Source organism: Triticum urartu, chromosome 5A (genome assembly GCF_056163025.1).
Source record: "Triticum urartu cultivar PI428250 chromosome 5A, HENAU_Tu73, whole genome shotgun sequence".
NCBI classification, from domain to species: domain Eukaryota; kingdom Viridiplantae; phylum Streptophyta; class Magnoliopsida; order Poales; family Poaceae; genus Triticum; species Triticum urartu.
In genome coordinates, this window is record NC_141877.1 from 361,504,777 (window position 1) to 361,531,548 (window position 26,772).

Consider the following 26,772-nt stretch of genomic DNA (forward strand, 5'->3'; position numbering starts at 1 on the left):
AGGGTCTCATCCACTGGCAACTCTCCCCGGGTCATGTAAGCCAAGAACGACACTGTCCAATCTGGGATGACATGAAGAGCCGCCACCAACTGTGCCTCCGGGTCAGGAACGGCTAGATCTTCTTCTGTGGGTAACTTAACAGACGGGTTATGCAAAACATCCAAAAAGGTGTTAGGTGGCACCGGCTTGCGCTGAGATCCCAACCGGCTTTAAAGTATCAGCCGCTTCGTTCTTCCTACGGTCAATGTGCTCCACCTAATAACCTTTAAAATGCCCTGCAACAGCATCAACTTCACGGCGATAAGCCGCCATGAGAGGATATTTGGAATTCACTTGCCCGATACTTGCTGAGCCACTAAATCTGAGTCTCCAAGACACCAGACCCGGCTCAGGCTCATCTCTTTGGCCATTCGAAGACCATGGAGCAAGGCTTCATATTCTGCTGCATTGTTAGTGCAAGGAAACATCAGCCGCAACACATAACAAAATTTGTCACCTCGAGGGGAGGTTAAAACAACTCCATCCCCCGAGCCTTCCAGTTGTCTGGACCCATCAAAGTGAATAGTCCAATATGTGTTGTCTGGTTTCTCTTCCGGCATCTGCATCTCTGTCCAGTCATTAATAAAATCAACCAGTGCTTGAGACTTGATCGCAGTACGTGGTACATACTTCAACCCATGAGACCCAAGCTCAATGGCCCACTTGGCGACTCGTCCAGTGGCTTCTCTGCTTTGAATGATGTCTCCCAAAGGAGCATAGCTAACCACAGTGATTGGGTGACCCTGAAAATAATGTTTAAGCTTCCGGCTCGCCATGAACACCCCATATACGAGCTTCTGCCAATGTGGATATCGTTGTTTGGATTCAATTAACACCTCACTGACGTAGTAAACCGGCCATTGAACCGGATGTTCCTTGCCAACCTCCTTGCGCTCCACCATAATTTCCACACTAACAGCTCGTGAGTTGGCGGCTACGTATAACAACAGTGGCTCTTTCTCAACTGGAGCAGCAAGGATCGGCGGCTCAGCAAGCTATGTCTTCAGATCCTCAAAAGCAGAGTTTGCAGCATCACTCCAAACAAAATCATCTGTTTTCTTCATCATCGGATACAAAGGCATCGCCTTCTCCCCTAACCGGCTTATGAGAGAGTCGCCGCATAAAGCCGGCTCCCCCTTTGTGCCTAGCCCTAGAGATTGTTTCTTGTCCCTCTTTGGGGAGCCCTGCCCCTCCTTGTCTTGTGTTGCGTCTCTCGATTCCGATCAACCCCTTCAAGCTACCGCATAGATGCGTTGGCCTCACGGCTAAGTCCTCACACTAAGACATCTGTCGTGACAATTCCACGACAGTTGGCGCCCACCGTGGAGCTCGCACGGCGATGTTGAGTTCTTGGAGGGATCTTTCCCAGGAATCGAGAAGTTCGTGATTTTTCGGATGAAGAAGAGCCGGGTTGAAAAGATCTACGCCAACTTCAAAGTTTAGAGGGTGCTTGGATACGTTTTAGTCCCATGACTAAAAGTAGTGGGACTAAAACTTGTTAGCCTCACCCATGCTTGGATCCAAATACTAAAAAGACTAAAATCAAGTTATTGAGCATTTATTATCCTCCAAACCCTCCAATTCAGAACTCGCATGTGTTAAAGGAGAGGAATTAAATGAGGAGAGAGAGGGCTAATACATATTTTAGTAGGTTTCCTATGACTAAATTTTTTTAGGCTCAAGACTAGTCATAGCCTCTTTTTAATCAGGGGTGCTTAGAACTTTAGCCTCTAAAAAAGACTATTTTTAGTCAGACTAAAAATAGTCCTTTGAATTCAAGCATGCTCTTATAATCTATAAGGTCTAAGAAAATTAAAATCTGTGTGTGCCGTCGCATGCAAGCAGGCGATCTGTCGTGGCCGGATCAGTTTTTCCCTTCATCGCTGCGAGAAAGCCAAGTGCAAAGGGGATTTTCATCTGTACGTATTGAAGTCATCAAATTACGGTTGCTTTGTCTGATTCGCCGAGTCGCTGTGACCGCGTACAGGAGTCGTCGAAACCGTCACCAGAAGCCAATCGGTTTTTCCTTTGTTAACTTTGATTGCTACATGCCCACAAGGAATCTACCAGGAAGAAAAAACTACTACGTGAGTTCAACAAGTGAATACCAAGGAAAGAAGAGATCGATCAGAGGCAAACTATCACCGCACGTCTTACAAGCCTTGGTGAATACGGATTCAGTTTTAGTCTCTAAGCCGCTATCGCCGGACGGGCCTCTACGGTCGCTCGGTTGCGGCCCCCGCTGCACCGGTGCTTCAACCCGCCGCCGGCTCAGCCGAGCTTCGCCATTTCTGCTTGAGCCGCCCGTTTTCAGCTGCGGTGGGAGAGCCCCCGCACTGCCGTGCCGCCAAGTCATCGTTGCCGTCGCATACTTTTTTTCTTGAGCCGCCGGGGACTTGTTCCTGCCTTACCCGAGCTTCAAGCTGCCGCCGCCCAGGCCGCCCTTTGCTGTAGCACGCCGAGCCTGGACTCTGTTTCCGCCTTGAGACGCCCTGAGCAGCAGCTCCATTGACCCGTCGACGCTGGCCGGCTGTGCCCGCTCGCCTCTGCTCGACTGCGCCGTCGGACCTGGCCATGCCTGAATCGCCTCGTCTGTTTCCTCCACGTGAAGAAAAAGCAATTCACCCACCAAGGATTAGTTAAGTGTTCACGTCAAAGATCAATTAAGGTACTACTTTTGTACTACTATTCATCACACGAAGATACACCTCAAGCCATGAGCCGCCCGTGATCCACCGCGACATCAATTGCCTCTGCTGCTTGCCTCTGCTGCGAGCCGCTCACAGCCGCCTTGCCTCAAACCACTGTCGCGGTCCCCCGCTTCGCTGACTCACCACCGGGCCGGCCTGTTCCGAGTTGCCCTCGCCCCCGCGGCCTGAACTCCAAGCCGCCCTCGACTCCAACCCTTCCTCGGCTGCTGTTGTGCCTTGAATTGCCAAGTCGCCTGCTGCCGCGTAATAGCTGCTAATATTGTTCGCATGAAAACTGAAACCAAAACCAGCTACTCCTACCACGAGTGCTAGTTGAAAGTACTACTGCTGCTGTGCACGCGTGCCAGCTCACCGCCCATGCCCGCGCCCTTGCTCTTCCTCTGCCGGCCCGGCCTTAAGCCGTCAGCGCGCTGCCTTCGTCCCCAAGGAGCGCTTACCTCATTCACCCGCTTTTGCCATACGTCGCTGCCGCGCCGAGTCACCGCTCCTACCTCGAGTCACCGCTGGTGTGGGCTGCCGCAAGTCGCCGCCCTCACCCCTTGGCCTGTCTCTGTCGAGAGCCGCTGGCTCGCGAGTTGCCTTTGTTGGAGCAATAAGTGTGAGATACCCATCACGCATTCAGAAGAAACCCAAAGGCTGGGCACAAGTCACTGGACCAAGCACATGCATAGTTCAGGTTCCGAGGTTGAGTTATCCGCGGAACAAAATGTGCTTATCCAGTATACGCGCCTGACATATAAAAATACCAAGTGATATTTGTCCGCTCTATTTTAGCGCATATTTTTTTTTTCAAAAAACAAGCTAATCTGATATGTGTGTTTCAAATGCAGGATAATTGTCCATCACAAAGGTGCTATGGATATGGAGTGCGCGCCAGTATTATTCTGCGCTCGTGTTCGTCCGTGCCATGCTACTCGACGCATACATGGAAAAATCACTGCTCCAGTTATATCAACACACGCGACTGACTCATTGTCCATGCCCATGGCCGACTTGCCGGCATCCGTGTCGTTTCCAATGCCGCAGCCGACTCTTTCGTCCGCACCGGTTTACAACGCCGCTACCGGCTCGCCCATCCGCACGGCTTACTATGCCATACGCGTTGGTAGTACTTGATGGTATGGTCACGTGTATGGCTATTATCAGCTGGAGATGTTCAGATGAGTTGCTATCAACATCCGAAAAATATCAGAGATGGAGGCGTGCCAACACCATTCGGCACAGGTGGTCGTCCTTACTCAACGGACTCCCGCACCGGCTTACAACACCGTGGCTGACTCGCCCGTCCACGCCGCCTTACAACGCCACGGACGACTCACCCATCCACCTTTGCGGCCGGTTCATGTGTCCGCACCGGCTTACAACGCGGAGGACAACTTGCTCGACCGCACCGGTTTACAATGGCTCGGCCGACTCATCTGTCTACATCCATGGCCGATGCGCCCGTGATTGGTTTTAACTTCACCATAGTGATCATCAACTCCGCGGCGGATAATTTCTGGCTTAACATATCAGGTGAAATCCATTCAGTATATTTTTATATTATATATTGCTTTCTTTAAAAGAGCAATTACTCTGACTTGCAAGTTTTCCAATGCAGGACAAATTGTCCACTGCAAAAAGGGATTATTACATCACTAAGTTATTGGATAAACTCATGCCGATTTATATCACGGTTAAATATGAAGAATCTCAAGCCAACTCCTCGAGTCGTTTTGAGATTCGGGGGCTACAATGACATGACTCGGGAACTCCGGGTCATTGGAGGGAAAGATAACCCGGTTCCGGAGGCCACCGCCATATTGATGAAAGTTTAAAGGCCGTCAGAAAATTGCCGGTTCAAATTAAAGATTCCGGTTTAAAATCCGGTTCAAGAGACATCTCTCTCCTACAAGGCTTTGAAGCTCTCAAAACCGGTTCAAACATCTGGCTCAAGGTAAATTTGTCTCTTACAAAGCTTTTAAGCTCTCAAATCTGGTTCAAACATCCGGCTCAAGGACAATCTATCTCCCACAAAGTTTTAAAAGCTTTCAAATCTGGTTCAAAGTTCTGGTTCAAAAGAATTAATCTCTCGCAAGATTTGAGTTCTTAGAAAAATTAAAGGTTGCCAAAGAGAACTTGCCGCCATGATGTGCGGTTCAAACATGGATATCCTGTCTTACGGCTTACCTTATTATGGTCACTTGGGGGCTTCCTGTTCAAACATAGGTCGTATTCGAACCAAAGAGAACATAGCTGTTGTAACCCTTTTGATCGGCGCAAAGCCAAACTCACTAGGGGGCTTCTTGATCGTATCTGAATCATAGCTTAACCCCTTTTGGGTCCGACTTGGATCGTATTCGAATCAGGGTCGTTAAAAACCTCGCAAGGTCATTTGGGGGCTTCCTGTTCAAACATAGGTCGTATTCGAACCAAAGAAAACATAGCTGTCGGTACCCTCTTGATCGGCCCAACGCCAAAGCCACTGGGGGCTACATGATCGTATTCGAATCCTAGCTTAACCCCTTTGGAACGGTTTACTGATCGTATTCGAATCAGAAACCTCGATTTTTATTTGGTTTAAGTTTTTGCAAACAATCTTTTGGGTTTTGATACTTTTTGCTCATATCTGAAGCATATAAGTGTGGTTTCGTTTAAACCCGACTTGGCTTTGGACAATAAGTCACCAGCATGTGACAATCATCATATATTTGTAAGTATTAGCTTCTAAGGATTGGGTTATCACCCTTACTGCACAGGTCATGTAAACCGGCAGTACAAATTAAATATCACAATGGTTATATGTGGGATATTATGATTCGCCCTGCGGTAAACCGCCAGGGGATCTTGTGATTTACTTATGTGCAGGATAAGACTACATTTGAGTAGTTACCCGCCCTGGTTTTTGACGTTAAGTCGCCAGGGCATATGTTGTTTAAACTTTGTGCAGGATTTGCAGAGCTATGACTTACATAAATGATTAAGTTCCAGCCCATCATCAAAGACTGAAATTGGTGTCTCAAAAGGGTTATCAATTCTTGATTTTCTCAAAGGCTATAAGCCGACGGGTTATAAAAATTCTGGCTTACAATGGAGGCATATTAAATCGCCATCGGCCAAGAGCTGCCGGGTATTTAAACTCCGGATTTACTTGTCAATAGATAAGGTATTCAAAGTCGTTTTGGCGCAATGGCTATTATTTTATCAATGGATATGATTTACTCTACAATGGAAAGAATAGTCCCGAGTTGCTACAGGCTTACAACCCGACACTTGGGGCCTACATTATTCAGTTTGAGATTATATCAAATATGCAAGTCCCATGTCACTGCCAGCATGCACCATGGCACTTGGGGGCTAATGCAAAAACAATTTTACTGGCCTTATTGAAGACCCGACTCATCACATCATAATGAGCCGGCCCTTGAGGGATACCAATTGTTCCTGTCAACAATTCAAGGTACACAAGTTTTATTCCATTATATTGAAGGGTCCACTGCTCAGTTGGTAAATCACAAAGCTCTTAACCTTGTGGACGTGGGTTCAAGCCCCATGATGAGGGTTACATCATATGATGTTCTTTTCAAAAGAAATATATATAAAGTCCCAGCTCAATATTATCTTATTGAGCCGGCCCTTGGGGGCTACACGTTGTTGTTCAAGTCTATATGATCATATTTATAAAGTCCCTGCTCATTATTGCATAATGACCCGACCCTTGGGGGCTACACTGGTTGTAGTTTTTTTATGAGTATAAGGCAATTACAAGTCCCAGGTTGCTGCAAGCATGACAACCCGGCACTTGGGGGTTACATATATGGAGTATTCAGTCTTTACTAATGACTAAGATGAACAACATGGATTTCTTCAAAGTGGCAGTATTTATATTGAAGCAAGTCTTAAGCCATCACTTTGTTTCTACTCAAGACTTGGGGGCTACAGGTAATATGGATATAAGGGAGAAAAATCTTCAAATTCTCAGTTTTGAGTAAACCAGATTGACCCGTCGTCACCAATAACTATGACCCGGCGTCGGCAACAATTATGACCCGGTGCTATCAATATTTACAAACCGGATATTTTGGCAATGATAAACCGGCAAGTTCTACAAGCCAGCTGAAAGTCAGATGAGTTTTTCAAGACCAATATTTTTTAAGCCAGCGCTTTGGAAGCCGATTCAAGTAGATTATTTATTACAATATTTCTCTATAAGATACCAATGTCTGCAAATTGGCTCTGAAGCTGGCCTATTGACCCGGATTTCTCAAAAGAAGTATCTGGATTTTTGCATTGGCAAGGTTTGGATATATCTGTTAAAAGAGATTTGCTATAAGATCTTTGAGTATGAATCCAGGAGGAAATGATAAGGACTTAAAGATGATCAGGTGCCGGTTCAGGAAAATATTTAACCCAGAGCACAAACTATCAAGTTTGTTCTTGTGTTTATTTTACAGGATCAGTTTAACATGGATAAATCCAAATTAAACTGGGGGCTAATGTCGGGGATATACCCCGCGGTATGACCCGGCCAGAATCATGACCCGGCTGGAGCTTGGCGACTCACCAGAAACCTGGTTGGAGCTTGGCGACTCACTGGCGATCCGCCCGGACATGGCGGTTTACATGTGACCCGCCTGGACATTGTGACTCACTGGAGACCCGGCGGGCGGATCAGACGGACGACAAGGCCCAATGCCTAGCAGGCCGGCTTATACTCTGGTGGGCCGGCTTAAGAGGAAAGGGATGACGAATATTTCCTTTACGAGGAAGCAAGACCCGGACTTGTATTCAACTTATGAGAAAGGATAGACTAGTCCTAGTCCTATTAGGACTCCACATGTAAACCGCCCCTTCAACATATATAAGGAGGGGTAGGGCTCCCCAAAGAGGGACAAGAAACAATCTCTAGGGCTAGACACAAAGGGGGAGCCGGCTTATGCGGCGACTCTCTCATGAGGATAATGAGATCTAGCCACAAACAACATGTAGGGCTATTCCGGACGATGTTTCCCGGGGCCCAAAGCTGTCTAAATCCTTGTCTTGTGTTGCGTCTCTCGATTTCGATCAACCCCTTCAAGCTACTGCATAGATGCGTTGGCCTCACGACTAAGTCCTCACACTGGGACATCTGCCGTGACAATTCCACGACACGACCCACCAGCCATTGAACGTCATTGATGCATGTTGGTTTGGCCAGGGATGTGATTGCCTTAATCTTCTCCGGGTTAGCTTCAATACCTCGGTTGGACACCAAAAAACCCAAAAGCTTGCCGGCTGGAACTCTAAAAACACACTTAGCCGGGTTAAGTATCATTTTGTAGATCCGGAGGTTATCAAAGGTCTCTTTCAGATCTGCGACCAAGGTTTCCTCCTTCCTAGATTTTACCACTATATCATCCACATAAGCATGAACATTATGCCCAATCTGATTGTGAAGACAATTCTGCACACACCGTTGGTAAGTCGCCTGGGAACTCTTAAGCCCAAAAGGCATAGACACATAGCAGAAATCTCCAAACGGAGCGATAAAAATTATCTTCTCCTAATCTTTGACTACCATCTTGATCTGATGATAACCTGAATAAGCATCCAAGAAACTCAAACGTGCGCAACCCGCCGTAGCATCGATGATCTGATCAATACGGGGGAGGGCAAAAGGGTCAGCCGGACAAGCCTTGTTTAAATCGGTGTAATCCACACACATACGCGAGGCGTCGTTCTTTTTGAGTACAAGCACCGGGTTGGCTAACCACTCTGGGTGAAAGACTTCCACAATGAACCCGGCCGCCAAGAGCCGGTCCACCTCTTCTCCAATGGCCTTGCGCCTTTCTTCATTGAACCGTCGGAGAAACTGTCTAACAGGTTTAAACTTTGGATCAATATTGAGAGTGTGCTCAGCGAGTTCCCTCGGGACACCCGGCATGTCGGAAGGTTTCCATGCAAAGATGTCATGGTTCTCACGGATGAACTCAATAAGCGTGCTTTCCTATTTCGGATCCAAGTTTGCACTGATGATGAACTGCTTGGATGAGTCGCCAGGCATAAAGTCAACCATCTTGGTGTCATCAGCTGATTTGAACTTCAACACCGGCTCATGCTCCGTTGTTGGTTTCTTTAAAGACGTCATGTCTGCCGGGTCAACATGATCCTTATAAAACTTTAACTCCTCTGTTGTACAAACAGACTCAGCATAGGCAGCATCACCTTCTTCACACTCCAAGACTATTTTCCGGCTTTCATGTACTGTAATGGTGCCCTTATAACCTGGCATCTTGAGCTGCAAATACACATAACACGGCCGAGCCATGAACTTGGCATAAGCCGGCCGTCCAAACAGAGCATGATATGAGCTTTTGATCTTAACCACCTCAAAGGTTAATTTTTCTGCTCTGTAGTCATACTCATCCCCAAAGGCTACTTCCAGTTCAATCTTACCAACTGGGTATACCGACTTGCCAGGTACCACACCGTGAAAAACAGTGTTGGATTGCTTAAGACTCTTATCAGTCAACCCCATCCGACGGAACGTCTCATAGTAGAGGATGTTGATGCTGCTGCCTCTATCCATGAGTACCTTAGTGAATTTATATCCACCAACCTGAGGCGCCACTACCAAGGCCAAGTGACCCAGATTATCAACCCGGGGTGGGTGATCCTCTCTGCTCCACACAATAGGCTGCTCTGACCAACGTAAGTAGCATGGAATCGCTGGCTCAACGGCATTGACGGCCCTCTTGTGAAGCTTCTGGTCCCTCTTACATAAACTAGTAGTGAACACATGGTATTGCCCACTATTCAGCTGTTTTGGGTTGCTCTGATATCCGGACTGTTGCTGCTGATTACTTTGGCCGGGTTGTGGATTATATCCTCCTTGGTTACTAGGATGGCCCTGACCGTGGAATCCTCCTCCACCGGATCCGGGGCCCGGGCCATGAAAACCGCCCCCACCTGAACCGCCGCCTAGGTCGTGACCTCCATCGAATGCATTTGAATTTTTAAACGCCTTCATGATTGTACAATCCTTCCACAGGTGGGTGGCTGGCTTCTCCCGGGTGCCGTGTCTTGGACAAGGTTCATTCAATAGTTGCTCAAGGGTAGGACCTGACCCGCCCGACCGAGGGGGTTGCCTGCCCTTGCGCCGTTGATTGCCGCCCTGCGCATTGGTGTTAGCGACAAATTCATCAGCCTTACGTTTATTACCTCCTTGATTTGCCGGGTTATGCTGGTAACCCTTGTGAAAGATCATGGATGTCGCCTAGAGGGGGGGTGAATAGGCGTTTTAAAATAATTACGGTTTAGGCTTTAACAAATGCGGAATAAACCTAGCGGTTAATTTGTCAAGCACAAAACCTAAAACAACTAGGCTCACTTATGTGCACCAACAACTTATGCTAAGCAAGATAAGCAACTATGTGATAGCAAGATATATGACAAGAAACAATATGGCTATCACAAAGTAAAGTGCATAAGTAAAGGGGCTCGGGTAAGAGATAACCGAGGCACGCGGAGACGACGATGTATCCCGAAGTTCACACCCTTGTGGATGTTAATCTCCGTTTGGAGCGGTGTGGAGGCACAATGCTCCCCAAGAAGCCACTAGGGCCACCGTAATCTCCTCACGCTCTCGCACAATGCAAGATGCCGTGATTCCACTAAGGGACCCTTGAGGGCGGTCACCGAACCCGTACAAATGGCAACCCTTGGGGGCGGTCACCGGTACCCGTCAAATTGCTCGGGGCGATCTCCACAACCTAATTGGAGACCCCGACGCTTGCCCGGAGCTTTGCACCACAATGATTGAGCTCCGAACACCAACAACCGTCTAGGGCACCCAAGCACCCAAGAGGAACAAGCTCAAGGGTACCAAGCACTCAAAAGTAATAAGCTTCTCAACTTGTAACTTCCACGTATCACGTGGAGAACTCAAACCGATGCACCAAATGCAATGGCAAGGGCACACGGAGTGCCCAAGTCCTTCTCTCTCAAATCCCACCGAAGCAACTAATGCTAGGGAGGAAAATGAGAGGAAGAACAAGAAAGAGAACACCAAGAACTCCAAGATCTAGATCCAAGGGGTTCCCCTCACATAGAGGAGAAAGTGATTGGTGGAAATGTGGATCTAGATCTCCTTCTCTTTTCCCTCAAAAACTAGCAAGAATCCATGGAGGGATTGAGAGTTAGCAAGCTCGAAGAAGGTCAACAATGGGGGAAGAACACGAGCTCAAGAGATAGGGTTCATTGGGGAAGAAGACCCCCTTTTATAGGAGGGGGGAAATCCAACCGTTATGTGCTCAGCCCGCACATGAGCGGTACTACCGCTCCTGGTCCCGGTACAACCGGGACTCACAGTATACGTGCAGAACCCTACAAGGCGGTACAACCGGGCGACCAGGCGGTAGCACCGGTTGAGAAGAACAACCGGAGCAACCGCCCAGCCACCGCTCAACCACCGCATAGGAACAGAAGGGAGTCACCCCTGAGTGCGGTAGTCGAGCGGTACCGGGCCGGTGCAACCGCATGGCCTTGAGCGCTCGGGCGGCTAAGTCCTGAGCGGTAGAACCGCTCCGGACACCGGTGGTACCGGTACGACCGGACCAACCGGGCCACCACCGCCCGAGTACCGCATCAAAACAAAGGCCTGATCGGTACTTGGGCGGTGCCTGGCCGGAACAACCGCCCAAGTCTTTGCTGAGCAAGATGGCGGTACCACCGCCCGGAAGTAGCGGTACAACGGCTGAGAGCTCCAAGCGGTACTACCGCTGGGGCTCGTGGTACTACCGCTGGGACCAGACAAAAACCACTTCCAAGAAAACAAGAACTGCCATAACTTCTGCATATGAGCTCCGAATTGAGCAAACTCAAGCTTGTTGGAAACAAGACGACGAGTAGCATCAAAACAGCGACTGGTAATAGTAAGAAGAGGCAGGGGAGGTATGCCTAACAAAAAGAGGAGTGAAACCTCCAACCGAGAAGAATCGGCAAAACCTCCAACATCGAAAACATCATAGAAGATGCATGCGAACTCCGTTTTCGATGAACTCAAGCTTGTCATCAAGATGACCATAAGCTCTAAGACTCACAAAGAGAACCAAACAAGAACCAAGAAATATGATGCAAGGATGCAATGGTTTGAGATCTCTACGGACGATACGATCAAGCTACTCATCGAGAGCCCCCCTTGATAGTACGGCAATCGATCCTATAACCCGGTCTCCCAACTGCCATCATGAGACCGGTAAAATAAAAAACCTATCAAGGGCAAACCTTTGCCTTGCACATGGTCCACTTGAACTAGATGATGACAATCTTGACTCCCTCAAGTTGGACCACCTTTCTTGATTGTGTTGACTCGATGAAGACTAGTTGATTGCTCCCCCATACTCCACTATGGGTGAGCCACTCTTCCGCACATCTTCACAAGTCCATTATCACCACAAAGGACGGCAAGCTTCAAGCATTTGATCTCTTTTTGATGCTCCACTTGAACTTGCACACCGCAACCTAACCCCACAAAGAACTCTCACGAAGACCATGGGTTAGTACACAAAGCGTAATTGACAATTCTTACCATACCATGGGATCACTTGATCCCTCTCGGTACATCTTCTGCGCTTTGTGAGTTGATCAACTTGATTCACTCTTGACTTAGTCTTGATCAACCTCTCACAAGACCAATCTTTAGGTAATTCCTTGAATAGCACCTTGGTCGGCACAAACTCTCCTTGAACCCAACACATGTACTCCAAGAAAAGCCTATGGACAAAACCTTCAAATATAACTCAAGGCAAACATTAGTCCATAGAGATTGTCATCAATTACCAAAACCAAACATGGGGGCACCGCATGTTCTTTCACCTTGATGTTGTCGTTCTTCTTTCCCTTCGCTGTCTTTTCTTCGTCAGACACCGGATCCTTGGTACTATCAGAATCAGCATACTTGACGAGAGCCGCCATCAACTAGCCCATGTCATTGCAGTCACGCTTGAGCCGCCCCAACTTCTGCTTCAGAGGTTCAAAACGGCAGTTTTTCTCCAACATCAAGACTGCTAAGCCTGCATCTATCTTATCAGACGAATGTATTATCTCCTTGACCCGGCGCACCCAATGGGTTGTAGATTCACCGTCCTCTTGTTTACAATTAGTTAGGTCCACAATCGACATAGGCTGTTTACACGTGTCCTTGAAGTTCTGGATGAACCGGGCCTTCAATTCCCCCCGTGAGCCGATAGAATTGGGTGGCAACCCCTTCAGCCAAGTACGAGTTGTTTCATCCAACATCATAGTGAAATACTTAGCCATTGATGCGTCGCTGACCTCCAACAACTCCATAGCCATCTCATAACTCTCAATCCAAGCCCCAGGCTACAAGTCGGCCGTGTAATTAGGCACCTTACGAGGCCCCTTGAAGTCTTTTGGCAAACACTCATTACGTATGGCCGGCACCAGGCAAGGTACACCTCTGGTTCTTGTGGACACTCCTGCCTTGACCGAGGTTGCTGGATAAGCCGGAAAAGTCTGATGAGCCGCCTGCTCTGTTGCCAGTTGAACCGCTTGCTCAGCCTCTTGTCGGATCCTCTCCTGATCCGCCAAGTTAAGGGCTCCAGCCTGCCCCGGCTCATACCTGTGTGGCCGGTTGCGGTGTTGAGCATTGCTTGACATGTCAGCTGAATCTATATGCCTACTGTAGCTTGGGCTCCGGCTCGGGCGGGGAGTTGAATGGATCAGGTATCTACTGTAGGAATACGCATCCTGCTGTGCCAGAGCTGTTTGAAGAAGTTCTCTCACCCTTCGCGTTTCGACCGCCGCCGGCGAATCACCTTCCATCGGGAGAGCCGCCAAACGAGCCGATGCTGCAATGAGGTTTTCCAAGGGATTGGAGAAGTGACCCGGCGTCGTTGGTACATAATGAGATGGAGCGGTATGTACACGAGGTGGTTCCATGGCGCACGGTTGAACCGGCGCCCCGGGTGTTGAGATCCGATTTGCCTCCGGCTGGTTGCTTGTCCCAGCTTCGGGTGTATGAAAAAGGTTCCTAGGATCGAGCGTCAGAGGTAGACGTGACTGAGTTTTCTGATGCCTTCTTCTCATGACCTCGTTTGACGCATTCAGATCCACCGAGAGCCGGAAAGTCTCTGCTTGGAGCTGTTGAGCACGAACGTCCAAAGCCGCCTGCTCCGCTGCCATCCTGACCTCCTCTGCTGCTAGATTTTCCTTAGCTTGTACCATCTCCTCACGTACGCGTGCCACCTCTGCGTCATGCTGGGCTTTATCTGCCGGCTCTACCACGGCAGTCAACAGAGTCGTCAGTTTATCCATGAGGTCCATTAGAATCTGAGCCGGGGGCGCGCAGGGTCTCCTGACCCAGCTGCGGCCGACCCGGTAGTTGTTGCCGCTGCTGCTGTGGAGTTCTGCCCGGGCTGTGTTCCTGCCATGAAGACTCCGGCCCAATTCGGCGGCTCAAGGGGGTCCGGAATACTGCTGCCATTGGAACAGCCCCCGAGCATGCCGTCTTGCAGCTGATACAAAGAGTCTGTCTCGCCCGTTGATGATGCAGTGTCAGAACAGACGGCCGTCTCACCGCCATCCACCGATCCTTCAGAGTTTTCACCGTCGTGGACGCAGCCTACGAAAGCATGCTTCACGACAGATTGAACACGGGTGGTCCTCGCGCGCTGAGCCGTCTCGGCGAGGTTGGTGTGGACGTCCAGCTCAGGGCCTGACTCGCTGATCCGGCCGATGAAGACATGAATTCCGCTGAAGGGGACCCGGTACCCGTACTCAATTGAGCCGGCCTCGGGGCCCCAGCCTTCGTCGTCGATGTAGAGCTTGCCGCGATGACTCTTGGTCATCCGACCCACAGCGTATCCCTTGAGCCCTTCGAAGTTGCCCTTCAAGAACTCAAATCCATCGTGCACTGGCCCCACGGTGGGCGCCAACTATCGTGGAATTGTCACGGCAGATGTCCTAGTGGAAGGACTTAGTCGTAGGGCCATCACAACTAGGAAGCTTAAAGGGGTTAATCGGGACGAAGGACACGGGAGGTTTTTATACTAGTTCGGCCCCTTACGATGAAGGTAAAAGCCTATATCTAGTTGTGTTTGGTATTGCTGAGGTTTCGATCACCAAGAGGCTAACTCGTCGGCTTGGTTATCGATCTCTTGTTTCTTGCCCTAAGCCGCCACCGGGTTGTCCCCTTATATACACGGGTTGACGCCTGGTGGCCTACAGAGTCCCGGCCGGCTCATAAATCGTGTCCGGCTCGGTGACTTCTTTTACATGCCTTTCTTTACAAGTCTTTCCTTACATACGGCGGTTTACAATATTGGGCCTTAAGCCGCCTCTAGGCCTTTTCGGCCTTCTGTAAGATTTGATAAACTATCATCTTAATGTTTACTAGGCTTCCTTTGTAACCCGCCATTGGGGCTGACCCGGCCCCTCCTGGGCGGGTCATAACTAATAGCTATATCCCCAACACTATGACTATGAGATTATGCAACCCCCGAATACCGGAGGAACACTTAGTGTGCTATCAAACGTCAAAACATAACTGGGTAACTATAAAGATGCTCTAAAGGTGTCTCCGATGGTGTTTGTTGAGTTGGCATAGATCGAGATTAGGATTTGTCACTCCGTCTATCAGAGAGGTATCTCTAGGCCCTCTCGGTAATGTACATCACTATGAGCCTTGCAAACAATGTGACTAATGACTTAGTTGCGGGATGATGCATTACGGAACGAGTAAAGAGACTTGCCGGTAACGAGATTGAACTAGGTATGATAATACCGACGATCGAATCTCGGGCAAGTAACATACCGATGACAAAGGGAACAATGTATGTTGTTATGCGATTTGACCGAAAAAGATCTTCGTAGAATATGTAGGAGCCAATATGAGCATCCAGGTTCCGCTATTGGTTATTGACTGGAGATGTGTCTCGGTCATGTCTACATAGTTCTCGAACCCGTAGGGTCCGCATGCTTAACGTTCGATGACGATTTGCATTATGAGTTATGTGATTTGATGTACCGAAAGTTGTTCGGAGTCCCAGATGAGATCATGGACATGACGAGGAGTCCCGAAATGGTCGAGACGTAAAGATCGATATATTGGAAGGCTATATTCGGACATCGGAAAGGTTCCGAGTGATTCGGGTATTTTTCGGAGTACCGGAGAGTTACGGAAATTCGCCGGGGAAGTAATGGGCCTTAATGGTCCATACGGGAAAGGAGAGAAGGGCCTCAAGGGGTGGCTACGCGCTCTCTATGGGCTGGTCCGAATTGGACTAGGGAGGGGGCGGCGCCCTCCTCTTTCCTTCTCTCCCTCTTCCCCTTCCTTCTCCTACCCCAACTAGGGAAAGGGGAAACCTACTCCTACTAGGAGTAGGAATCCTCCTTGGGGCGTACCATAGAGAGGACCGGCCCTCCCCTCCTCCACTCCTTGATATACGAGGGAGGGGGCACCCCATAGACACACAAGTTGATAATTGTCTTAGCCGTGTGCGGTGCCCCCTCCACAGATTTCCACCTCGATCATATCGTTGCAGTGCCTAGGTGAAGCCCTGCGCCGGTAGCTTCATCATCACCGTCACCACGCCGTCGTGCTGACGAAACTCTCCCCCGACCTCAGCTGGATCTAGAGTTCATGGGACATCACCGAGCTGAACGTGTGCAGATCGCGGAGGTGCCGTATCTTCACTGCTAGGATCGGTCGGATCGTGAAGACGTACGACTACATCAACCACGTTGTCATAACGCTTCTGCTTACAGTCTACGAGGGTACGTGGACAGCACTCTCCCCTCTCGTTGATATGCATCACCTAGATGGATCTTGCGTGTGTGTAGGAATTTTTTTAAAATACTGCATTCCCCAACATACCAATATCCCAAAATCCAATATTTTCGTATTTTAAAACTTCTAGCTTGAGTATCATGTTTTTAAGGAGGTTGTTAAGAGGATTTAGGAGTAGGAAGTTGAGGAAACCAATAGTGCAAAGCCGAAGAAAGGACCTGAAATTTTTGGCCCAAAGGTCTTTCAAATTTAACTAATACTATCAAAGCTGCAAAAAAAACTATTATGGGACACCATAGAGGAATACAAGAACCTTACAACCATTAAGCTTAATGGTAGAGATATAATCAAATTCCCCTTCTCAAGCTATGTTCTTGCTAGACAATCTATCTATATCAATATAAAAAAACCCAAAAGGGGAGATCCAATTAATCTCAGCCATCAAAACATGTCAATCCAACGACCTAGATTGCTTCAATATCGAACGCTCAACACGTTAAGCGTGCAGTTAATTTCATGCCAAATATAGTGCTAATCATATAATAACACACAAATAATATCCTACTTAATATCCGCATGCACTTAATATACTTCCAAATTAACGTGCATTGCACGTACACATTGACTAGTTTGAAGTAGAAAGCCACTATCAAATGGGTTAAAATAGGTGATGAGAACACAAAGTTCTTTCATGGCAAAGCCACTATTAAATATAGGTAGAATCACATTTCCATGTTGCAAAATGATTTGGCAATGAGCATCATGACCTTGTGGAGGGCTTTCAAAGATATATTAGACAATCCTTTCCCACTTGTTCTCCCGCAAAAAAAAAATATTTTCCCACTTGTTCCATGCTTGATTTGAAATATTTGGTGCAAAGGGTGGATAATCTACAAGATCTTGATGCCCCTTTCACCAAAAAAAGGAATTTATGATGTGGTTATGCAGCTTCCCTCCGATAAAGCCCCGTCACCAGATGGTTTCAATGGTGCATTCATCAAGGATTGTTGGAACATTATTTGCTAGGATTTTTACAACCTTATTGAGGATTTTTACTAAGGAAAAGTGAACATCTGGAGCATTAATTCCTCCATCACCCTTGATGCTAATGACTTGGACCCATATATCTGTTAAATTGCTCCATAAAGAACATTACCAAAATCCTAGCTAATAGATTGTAGAAGGTCATTCTCAAATTGGTCCACATTAATGAATACGATTTTATCAAGATAACCATTCAAAACTGCTTGGTCTGGGCTTATGAACATATATATCCCAATGCCATCACTCCAAGAAACAGATCCTGGTGGTTAAGTCAAGTTTTGAAAAAGTTGTTGATCTTATTGAGCACAATACCATCGTGGATATTCTCAAAGCTAAAGATTTTGGCCCTGGATGGCTCATTTGGATACACATGATCTTCAAATAAGGCACTCCTGCTATATTGCTCAATGAGTTCCATAGGAGTTAGAGAAGGAGACCCCCTTTCTCCTCTGCTCATTGTCCTTGCTGCTAACCTGGTACAGTCAATATGCAATGAAGCTATGGATCACCACCAACCCATCAAAGTAATTTTACAATCATCCTCAAGAACTGATTATCAGTGATGCAATATGTCGATGACACCATCTTGGTTTTAACTGCATAAGAAATGCAAGTCATATAAGCTAAATTTCTTCCCATGCACTTTGCCTCCCACACTGGATTAAAGGTTAACTACAACAAATACGTGCTTGTTCCATTTAATGTTCAAAGTGTCATGATTAGGCGCTCTGGGATGCTCGCAGGGAACCTTCCCTTTCACTTACCTAGGTCTGCCCATGAGTCTGGACAAGCCAAGGATTGAGGATTTCACTGTTCTCATGCAAAGGGATTGAAAGAAGATTAGCTGGTTGTTTGACTTTTTGTCTTATGATGGAAGACTGCTTCTAGTCAAATCTTTCTTCTCTTCCTTGCCCACCTTCTTCATGTGCTCACTAGCTCTGCCTATTGTCGTGGTTGATCAAATTAACAAATATTTTGACACACTACATTTAGAGAAAAATTGACATAGAAGGTAAAGTGGATGTATCTTGATGATGAACCTAATATGCAGCATAATAGACACCTAGTGTGCACTTTTATATCAATTTTTCTCTAGTCAAATCTTTTAGGTGTCGATAGTTTATCTTATAAATTTGGTCAGACATAGACATGTTTGACTCTAGAAAACCTAATATGCACTACATTGTGGAACGAAATATGACCCGATTTTAAGGAACATCTGGCTAATAATTTCAGTGGAATTGCAATCATGCTACAGTCTGGCAAATCGAGTCACAGACACTGAGCTAATTTTGGTCCTATAGGCATAGCTGGATACAGGATTTCCGATGAAATGAACTGGTCACAGGATAGTTGTAGGAGAGGACATGAGGAGAAAGACAAAGACTACACAGTTCTTTAGAAACTACATTCATTCTGAACCGGCAACCAACCAATTACTGAAACATCCTTATGTCTGAATCGGTAGTTCTGAGTTCTAAAGTTAATTATAATTAAGTATATCATTTCTGCATAGTCCAGATAAGAGAAACATAATCTGTGTCTGGAATAAATTTGCACGAGGCACTTGCTGGAGGCAGCAGTGTCCATGGTGTTATGAATTTATTTAAACTTTATGATCCAGATAACCACCACCGAGGATAAACAGATTCTATTGTAGTTAATTTTATATTTTCCCTATTTCAGGCATAAATTGTATTTAAGTTGATAACCTGTCACAGCTTGGATACCTATACATCTGATTTCCAGGCTACGGCATCAAGGAGGACAAGTTGAACCCAAGGAACTAGGATGAGTGGCTGGATTAGTTGATGCTTAGGATTTAGATAATAATACCACTCAACACTCAAAGAACTGGAATCATGTAATGTATATGTTATGTAATTGGGTGGTGAGGAGAACCATTGCATTCAATATTATTAGCATCATGAAAGTTTAAGCACTGAAGAAAATTATGTTTAGTATACCCGGATACCATCATCCGCTGCTGGCACAACAAATATCATATGTGATGTATCTTTAAGCCAATGAGAAATGTGAAAAAAGAAGAGTCTCAGCAAGTGAGAAGTACTATCCTAGAGAAATCTACAATGTGACAAAAATGAACCTCATGTGCAGCATCACGCTGTATGCAATACCTAGACTTCAGATGGTGTCTTTGCATCGATGGACAGCGCGTGCAGCCCACTCTTGAGCTCATCCTGCAGGAGATCATACACAGCCCTGTGTCTCTTGAGCATGCTCTTCCCCTCAAACTCCTTGGACACCACCCGCACATTGAAATGCGTCTCTCCATCGCTACCTGCTACCCCGGCATGCCCACTGTGTTGATACGAGATGTCCTCAATCTTGAGCTCCAGTGGTGAAAGCCCTCTCTCCAAACTATCCCTTATCCTCTCCTTCCTCCCACCTCCAAGGCTGCCATTTCCTTCCACAACAGCAGCCAGTTCCTCCTCGAATTCCTCCTCCTCAGGCCTCTCCGCCTCTGAACTCTCATGCGCTTGCCCACCGAAAGCCTCAAACTGAGGCTCCTCCTTCTCCACGGCAGGCGTTTCAGTACGCTCCTGGCGGATTTCTTGGCCGCCAGTCACCTCCTGGCCCGCAGCGATTTCCAGCGCCTTGAGCTTCATGAGGTTGATCATGTTGAGCAGGCCGCTGTTCCGGGAGGGCGAGAGGCTCTGCCTGATCCCGAGCATCTCGATGAACTCGACGGGCACCATGGCGACGTCCCTGGCGGGCGCGCCGGAGAGGCCGAGCACGAGCAGCGCGGCGAGGCCCTTGGTGAGCTGCGCGTCGGAGTCGGCCTGGAAGCTGACGCAGCCGGGGGCCTCCGCCTCCGGCGCGGCGTGGACCCAGACCTGGGAGACGCAGCCCCGGACGCGGTTGGCGTCGGACTTGAGCGCCGGGTCCATGGGCGGCAGGCGGGCGGCGTAGGCGAGGAGCTGCTTGTAGCGGGTGCGCTCGTCGGGCACGGACTGGAAGAGCGCGATGATGTCCCTGAGCGCCGGGGGGAGCTGCGCCGGGTCGACGGGGGCGGGGGCGGAGGAGGAGGTGGAGGGGGTCGGGGAGGCGGCGGACCTGGCGGCGAGGCGCTGGAAGGAGACGGGGCGGGAGAGGGTGAGCAGGTGGGGCCTGGACAGGAGCGGCCTGGAGAGGGGCGAGGAGGAGAGGAGGCGGAGCGGGGCGGAGGTGGCGGCCGCGGACGCCATGGGTGGCGGCGGAGGAGGGGTGGCGATTGGGGAATCAGAGGTCGGGTTGGGTTTCTTCTCTTGCCCCGGCGTCCGGAAATTGGAGAGGCCAATAGCTTTTCTTTCTCTCTTTGATTTGATTTTGTTCTTCTCCTGGAGATGGAAGAAAAGGTCTAGGCCATGGAATCAATCGACGTGGCTGTTCACGAATGTGCGCGTGCGCATGGAGACAGGCCCTTCATGTTTTTTTTCTTCTTTTAGAAATTGTTTATTCAAATCACGAATCAGTACAGAGTAGGTGACCCTTACGAGCACACTGAAACGCAAAAATAAAGGACCATGAATACCTAAAGTACCCTAAGACAACCATAACACAAGAAAATCTCCGGAGCCCTGTGTCATTATCCCTGAATTTTAAAAGAAAACCCCTGCAGCAGAAGGATATGCAACCAGTTGCAAACAGGTCATCATCTTCGACTACGATACAATTGCCGCCACGTTGCTTTCTCCTTTCTTGACATCAGCGCTGAGAAGGCATGGACATCAATCCAACACACCTGCAACAGTCGTCGCCATCTTTGGCTTTGAGTACCGCGAAAAGTGTCCCTTCCGGAAGGAAGAGAACTCGAGTCATCCGACCGGTCCAGCACCGCGGCCGGGACATCCACCCGGGCAAAGCAGGATCTCCCACCAGCATCAGCGCAGAGGAAGGAGAAGAACAGCAGCAGCAAATCGTACCAACAAGGAAGAAGAAAGGTCTTCGTCTCCCTACCTCCATCGCCCATCTGAGGATCCGAACGGCCAGTGCCGATGGACCTCCAATCACCATAGTCCGCGACCTCGATGAGATCCGGGGATCCCCAACACCGCTGGCTCCTAGACAAAGCCAAAAGCCTCACCTGACCGCGAACGGAGCCCAGAGAAACTTATTCCGACGCGACACCATCCCAACAGCCTCGGCAGCGTCTCCCTTAACCCTAACCCTACCACACACCAGCCTAGTGAACAGACCGAGGTTCCCCCTCCCTTCCGCCACCGAAGCGGCCGACGGAGAGAGGGAACCAGCGGCGTTACCGGCGGCGCGCAAGGGACCCCTAGTCGCCTCCTTGATCACCTCGAGCGATCCAACTTTTTCGGACCCCTACGTTTGGGTAACGCGAGGTTCGCTTGATCGACAGGCCCTTCATGTGAAGCATAGCCTAGCAGGTTTGGCCTGCTTTTTATATTGGACCAGGCTCAACTTTGATCCGCGTCCTGTTGCCCCGAAAAAAAAATACCCCTAAAAAACAAGATTCCTTTTACATCGTCTAAAAAATAATATTACTATTTTACATATAAAAAAATATTCCTCTCCCTCTCACTTCATTCCCGCCCCCCTCCCCTCAAAAACAGACTATACGTCATGCGTTGAGAAAAAAAAATCAGGTTAATTGATTTCCTCTCCCTCTCACTTCATTCCCGCCCTCATCAGGCCATCGCCGCCTACTATCCCTCCAAACCTTCCCCGAGCAGCAGATTTATCCGGCGAACCCGCACCTTCCTCCCCCCTCCCAAACCAGTCAACCTTTGGGTTGCCCTCCACATGCAATGTCGTCTGCGTCCTCGCCGGTCTCCCCGTGCCTCCTTGTACTCGCTACGACACCATCGTCTTTGGTCTCGAGGTTGCACATTGTCTTCTTCGCAGATCAATCGACTCAAATAGATAAAAAATGCAACTTACATATAGCTAATGCTGCAGCTGCTACAAAGTTTCATTAGGTTCTTCATGTCTTAGATATAATTCTAATGTGCTTTTAACATGTCGCTTTACGCAGCCGCCACATCCTCTCCAAAGAAAAAGGTTTAGGATTCCTGCTCCGTTTTTAGGTATTTCTAAGTTTATTTAGGGTATGGTGTCCTCCTTAGTAAGGTGAGGCCGTGGAGGCTCCCTGGAGATGGGACAAGTTTCTCCTCACCTAGCCCTTGTGGAGGTGTGTCTCTGACGGATCTCGCGCAATTCAATCGGTGCGTGTCTTTGATGAATTTGCTTGGATCCAATCTTCGTTTCATGTGTCTGCAGGTTGGATTCTTTCAATCTACACTTTTCTTCATCAGTAACGGTTGCTTCTGGTGCACTGGTCTTGGGGGCTTAGCACGATGACTTTTCAACTGTCTACTATAATAATTGTCCGGCTTAGGTGAGGGAGGGGCGATGACGGCGGTACGCCTCCAACTCATTTCAGTGTTTGTGGTCGTCACTAGGTGATCTCCGGACGTGAATGTTTCTTTATTACATCTGGTGTTCTTGTACTGCCATGAATATATTGGAAGTTTTTTCTTTCTTAAAAATTCAGTGTGCTTTTGCGCAGCATGCATCTCTCTGTTCCATTTATTCTGTCCACCCTTTTCCAATCTTGCACAAACCACAACACTAGTACACTCTGAACTGAAACCCTGAATTTACAGACAACCATTCCAGATGATTCCACAAGCTATGTACATGTACGTGCAGCTCAAGCAGCCAGCGCATCTCTTGCTTCATCGTAGCTCGCTTGATCAGTTCAGGATTTATAAGCTTGTCCTGAACTTATTTTGAGATGAAAGCTTGAGTCTCCCCGAGCTCTTCTCGTCGGCACCTTAGCAGCTTAGCTTACATTATGCTGCAGCCGGGATCCTGTTGCTGTTGCTGATACGGAGCGTAGGCGTAAGCAGGGTAGGACGGCATGGCGTTGTACTGCTGGTACGCCGGGTAGGGAATCGGCGTCACCGCGTTCTGATGGTAACCGCCGTTACCCTTGGAGTCCTTGCCGCCGCCGCCGTCAGCTCCACCGTAGCCGTAGCCGTCCTTCTTCTTTTCTCCGCCGTAGCCGTAGCCGCCATAGCCGTAGCCGCCATCTTTCTTCTTGTCGTCGCCGGACGACACGCTGACGAGCTCGGCTTTGCCTAGGCTGCGCCGGAGCATCGTCGTCAGCGCGATTGGGTCGACGCCGTCGCCGAGGATGATGATCTTGTCCCCCTCCAACGTCGCGGATGTCACGCCTGCAGAATTCATTCACCACCTCTCCCTGAGAACCAACGAAGAGAAGAAGATAATTTAAACAGGTGGTAGTCATGATCAGTGGCTTCTTCTTCGTACCTGCCATGCCAACGGCGGCCTTGAAGGCCTTCCTCCTGTTCCTCTCGCCGTCCAACGGCAACTTGAGAACAATCTTTTGCTGCAACACAGAGCGAAACACGGTCAGATCGACGCACAAAACTGAGCGATAAACACTAACACTCGTAGCTAGAACACGACGAGCTAAATTGGTAAAAGGTTTGCAGATTAGCAACCAACCTTAACCATCTTGCTTGGACAATGTTTCACACGAGCTCTAGTCTTGTCTAGCTTGACAGTAGAGTTGGATGAGCTTCTGCGTCTTATCAGCAGCAAGATACCCCGGCCCTATTTATATGCAGACAGAGAGTAGACGACACAGAAAGGAGGGGGAGAGGGTCAGAGGGAAGCAGCGCGGAAGGCTATAGAGACAGAAAGCTAACAAATGGAACAAACTACCAATCAGCCAACAAAATGGTGGGAGAATAATTGGCATGCCTGGCACTGTGCCAAACGCCCAGCTCACCATGGACCCGGCGCTGCTGTTCCCGGAAGCACAGCGTCGAGTGATTGGCTGGTAGGCTCCGGTCGGTGCTACTAGCTAGTTTGGCCCAAGTTTCTTCCACACATTAACTTGGTCCAGACGAAAGACATGTCTGGCTTGGTCAGTGACATGTATACTACTACTAGTGTAGTAGAGAGAGAAGCAGAAAAGATCTTCCTCAGAGATCTGCTGGCACTAGCAGATTCAGTCTGTCGAGCTTATCGAATATGGAGGTCCTACGTACTTAGGAGCTCATCATGGAACTCTTTTAATGGTTAGCGTCATTGTGGTGACTAGTTCGTCCAGGGAGATTTGTTAGGAAAGTCATTCCAAGAAAGAGACCAGTGACAATTTTCGTCCTTGATCGATCATAGAAGTGTTTGATATGTGCAGTGACAACTGTGCTGGGCGGTCGAGTGGCATGTTCAGCATACATTATTATGCTGTGATTTGGATGCTGCTGTGTGCGTTTTTTCTCTGGTTAGCGGTAGGCTCCTCTGGCACTCAAGGTGGGGTGAAAGAGATGTGCCGTCAAGTGAAAAAAAAGAGAGGTCAGAGGTGAAGGTGGCGTGAAATCATGGTTTCCTAGCTACCCTCCGGTTTGGTGCAATTGTGACCCCATACATCATGTTTTGCAATCAAATTTGCACGCCTGAAACTTACGTTTGTCACCAGCGAACCCCTGTGAAGATTCAGAGAGCATACAAAAAGAAGAAGACAAATGTAGCAAAACATTAGCGTGGATGATGCATTCTGTGACAAACTTAAGAGTATTTCTGTTTCACCGTCATTCGCTATTCGCTGATTTTCGCCGAGACTCGATCGACTGCGGAGGCGTTGCTAAGCTTGTAAGAGTCACAAACAGCTGAACTCGCACATAGTGGTCTTGTGGTGAACGCACTGATGGCATCTGACAGGGATATCCACTTGTATAATTGTAAATTTGTGTAAGCACTACGTCTAGAGTGTTCAGCTTAATCAACCTGTAGCAGGAGTAGTGAACTACCGATAGCAACCGCGCAGTAGGTTTTGGTAACACTCCATTCATTCCCGGATCGGCTTCCAGTTCCAGCCAAAGCACGCTTAACCAACAAGTTCTTGAGAGATGAACTTAAATATAAGTAGATGCATCTTGTTAGTATTTGATATCTAGTGCGTTCATCCACGCAATATAAGAGATGAACTTAAAACCATCACATCCCTCATTTTCAGCCCCTACTATCTCTCTCTGTGTGAGACATTTTATCGAACATGTTATGTGCGGCCACAATGGCAAGTCGGCGGCGGCCGTGCTTGCACGTGCTAGCTAGCCAGCACGCAAAGAAGCAGCGGCCGCGGCTGTGCACGCACGCGGCCCACACGAGGCTGTTGCTACACGCGCGGCAGGCCAGCCCGCACGCAGACGTGAGCAGCACGCGACGCGGGGCGCGCAGACGCTACGGACGCGAGCAACATGCGGCGCGCGGCGGCCAACCAGCTTGCACGCCGGCAGGCAGCACGCGGCGGCCACGGACGCAACCAGCAGACGCAAGCGCGGCCATTCAGCCTGCACGCCGGCGCGCGGCCAGCCAGCATGCACGCGGCGCGCGGTGGCCACGGACGCGAGCAGCGCACACGCGGACGGCTAACACGCAGTGCGCGGCCGGTGGCCACCTTCGCCCACGGCAGAAATGACAAATCTGAAGTATGGACAAAATTACTCCCTTCATCCCAGAATTTAAGGTGTATTGATTTTCATGCAAGTCAACTATTTGAAAGTTTGATCAAGATTATAGAACAAAATAAAAACATCTGCAAATACCTAATAGATAAAATGTAAAACTAGCTTTCATGATCAATAAAATGATATAAATTTTATATTATGGATATTGATATGTTTTTTCTAAAAACTTGATCAAACATGTATTCGTTTGACTTTTGAAAAAAAAATACACCTTATATAAAGGAATGAAGTATTTCACAAGCTGAATTGTGTTTGGAAAAATTTCACACAACTGACCCTTTTCTGTAACGCTCGACATCTAGGCTTCACACTACATTATGTAACGCTTAGCTCTCAGATACTACACGCCTAGCCAGCGTCGCACCCCATATAATGTAGCGCCTTATTAGGCGCTGCACAATTTGAATTACAACAGCTGCAGCAGCTCGCACTCTTATCATCCCATACGTTGTACAACACAACTTTATGTTTATGCTTACGCCCGATGGAGGAAGATGACACACACGGAGCATAAATTACTAGCCACACACAGTGTAGTTTAAATGCATCACGCGTGGCTAGGTAGTACTAGTGCTAGGGTTGCTAGGTTTATTTCCAACACGGTTAACCACCAAATAACCAAGTTGGCCAGCTGCACTGTTCCATTTGATGATATAAAAGTACGTCGTGAATCCCTAGGCAT

The 26,772-nt window shown here is 48.4% G+C and overlaps 2 protein-coding genes and 1 long non-coding RNA gene across 5 annotated transcripts; all 3 read right to left on the reverse strand.

Moving 5' to 3' along the window:
• Positions 1 to 2,047: 2,047 nt before the first annotated feature.
• Positions 2,048 to 7,699, reverse strand: LOC125556007 (uncharacterized). Its single transcript, XR_007304971.2, has 2 exons — positions 2,748 to 7,699; positions 2,048 to 2,631 (listed from the first exon to the last, which is right to left on the reverse strand). It is a non-coding gene; the product is annotated as an uncharacterized LOC125556007 (long non-coding RNA).
• A 10,007-nt stretch (positions 7,700 to 17,706) lies between these two features.
• CPSUFE (chloroplast sulfur E) lies at positions 17,707 to 20,909 on the reverse strand. Of its 3 annotated transcripts, XR_007283936.2 has the most exons (3): positions 19,701 to 20,909; positions 18,327 to 18,504; positions 17,707 to 18,158 (listed from the first exon to the last, which is right to left on the reverse strand). XR_007283936.2 is itself a non-coding variant. In XM_048673928.2 (2 exons), exon 1 carries the CDS (start codon positions 20,769 to 20,771, stop codon positions 19,701 to 19,703), a length of 1,071 nt encoding a protein of 356 aa, XP_048529885.1. In that variant the 5' UTR covers positions 20,772 to 20,909; the 3' UTR covers positions 17,707 to 18,035. The 3 variants fall into 3 exon arrangements, 2 of the variants coding, with proteins under 2 accessions (XP_048529885.1, XP_048529884.1); XM_048673928.2 differs by lacking the exon at positions 18,327 to 18,504 and having other exon boundaries at positions 17,707 to 18,035; XM_048673927.2 differs by lacking the exon at positions 18,327 to 18,504 and having other exon boundaries at positions 19,701 to 20,903.
• A 2,241-nt stretch (positions 20,910 to 23,150) lies between these two features.
• LOC147971394 (uncharacterized) lies at positions 23,151 to 24,217 on the reverse strand. The gene is made up of 3 exons (XM_087522770.1): positions 24,064 to 24,217; positions 23,866 to 23,944; positions 23,151 to 23,768 (listed from the first exon to the last, which is right to left on the reverse strand). The coding sequence occupies exons 1-3, from the start codon at positions 24,070 to 24,072 to the stop codon at positions 23,380 to 23,382; spliced, it is 477 nt and encodes a 158-aa protein (XP_087378896.1). The 5' UTR covers positions 24,073 to 24,217; the 3' UTR covers positions 23,151 to 23,379.
• Between the last annotated feature and the right edge of the window lie 2,555 nt (positions 24,218 to 26,772).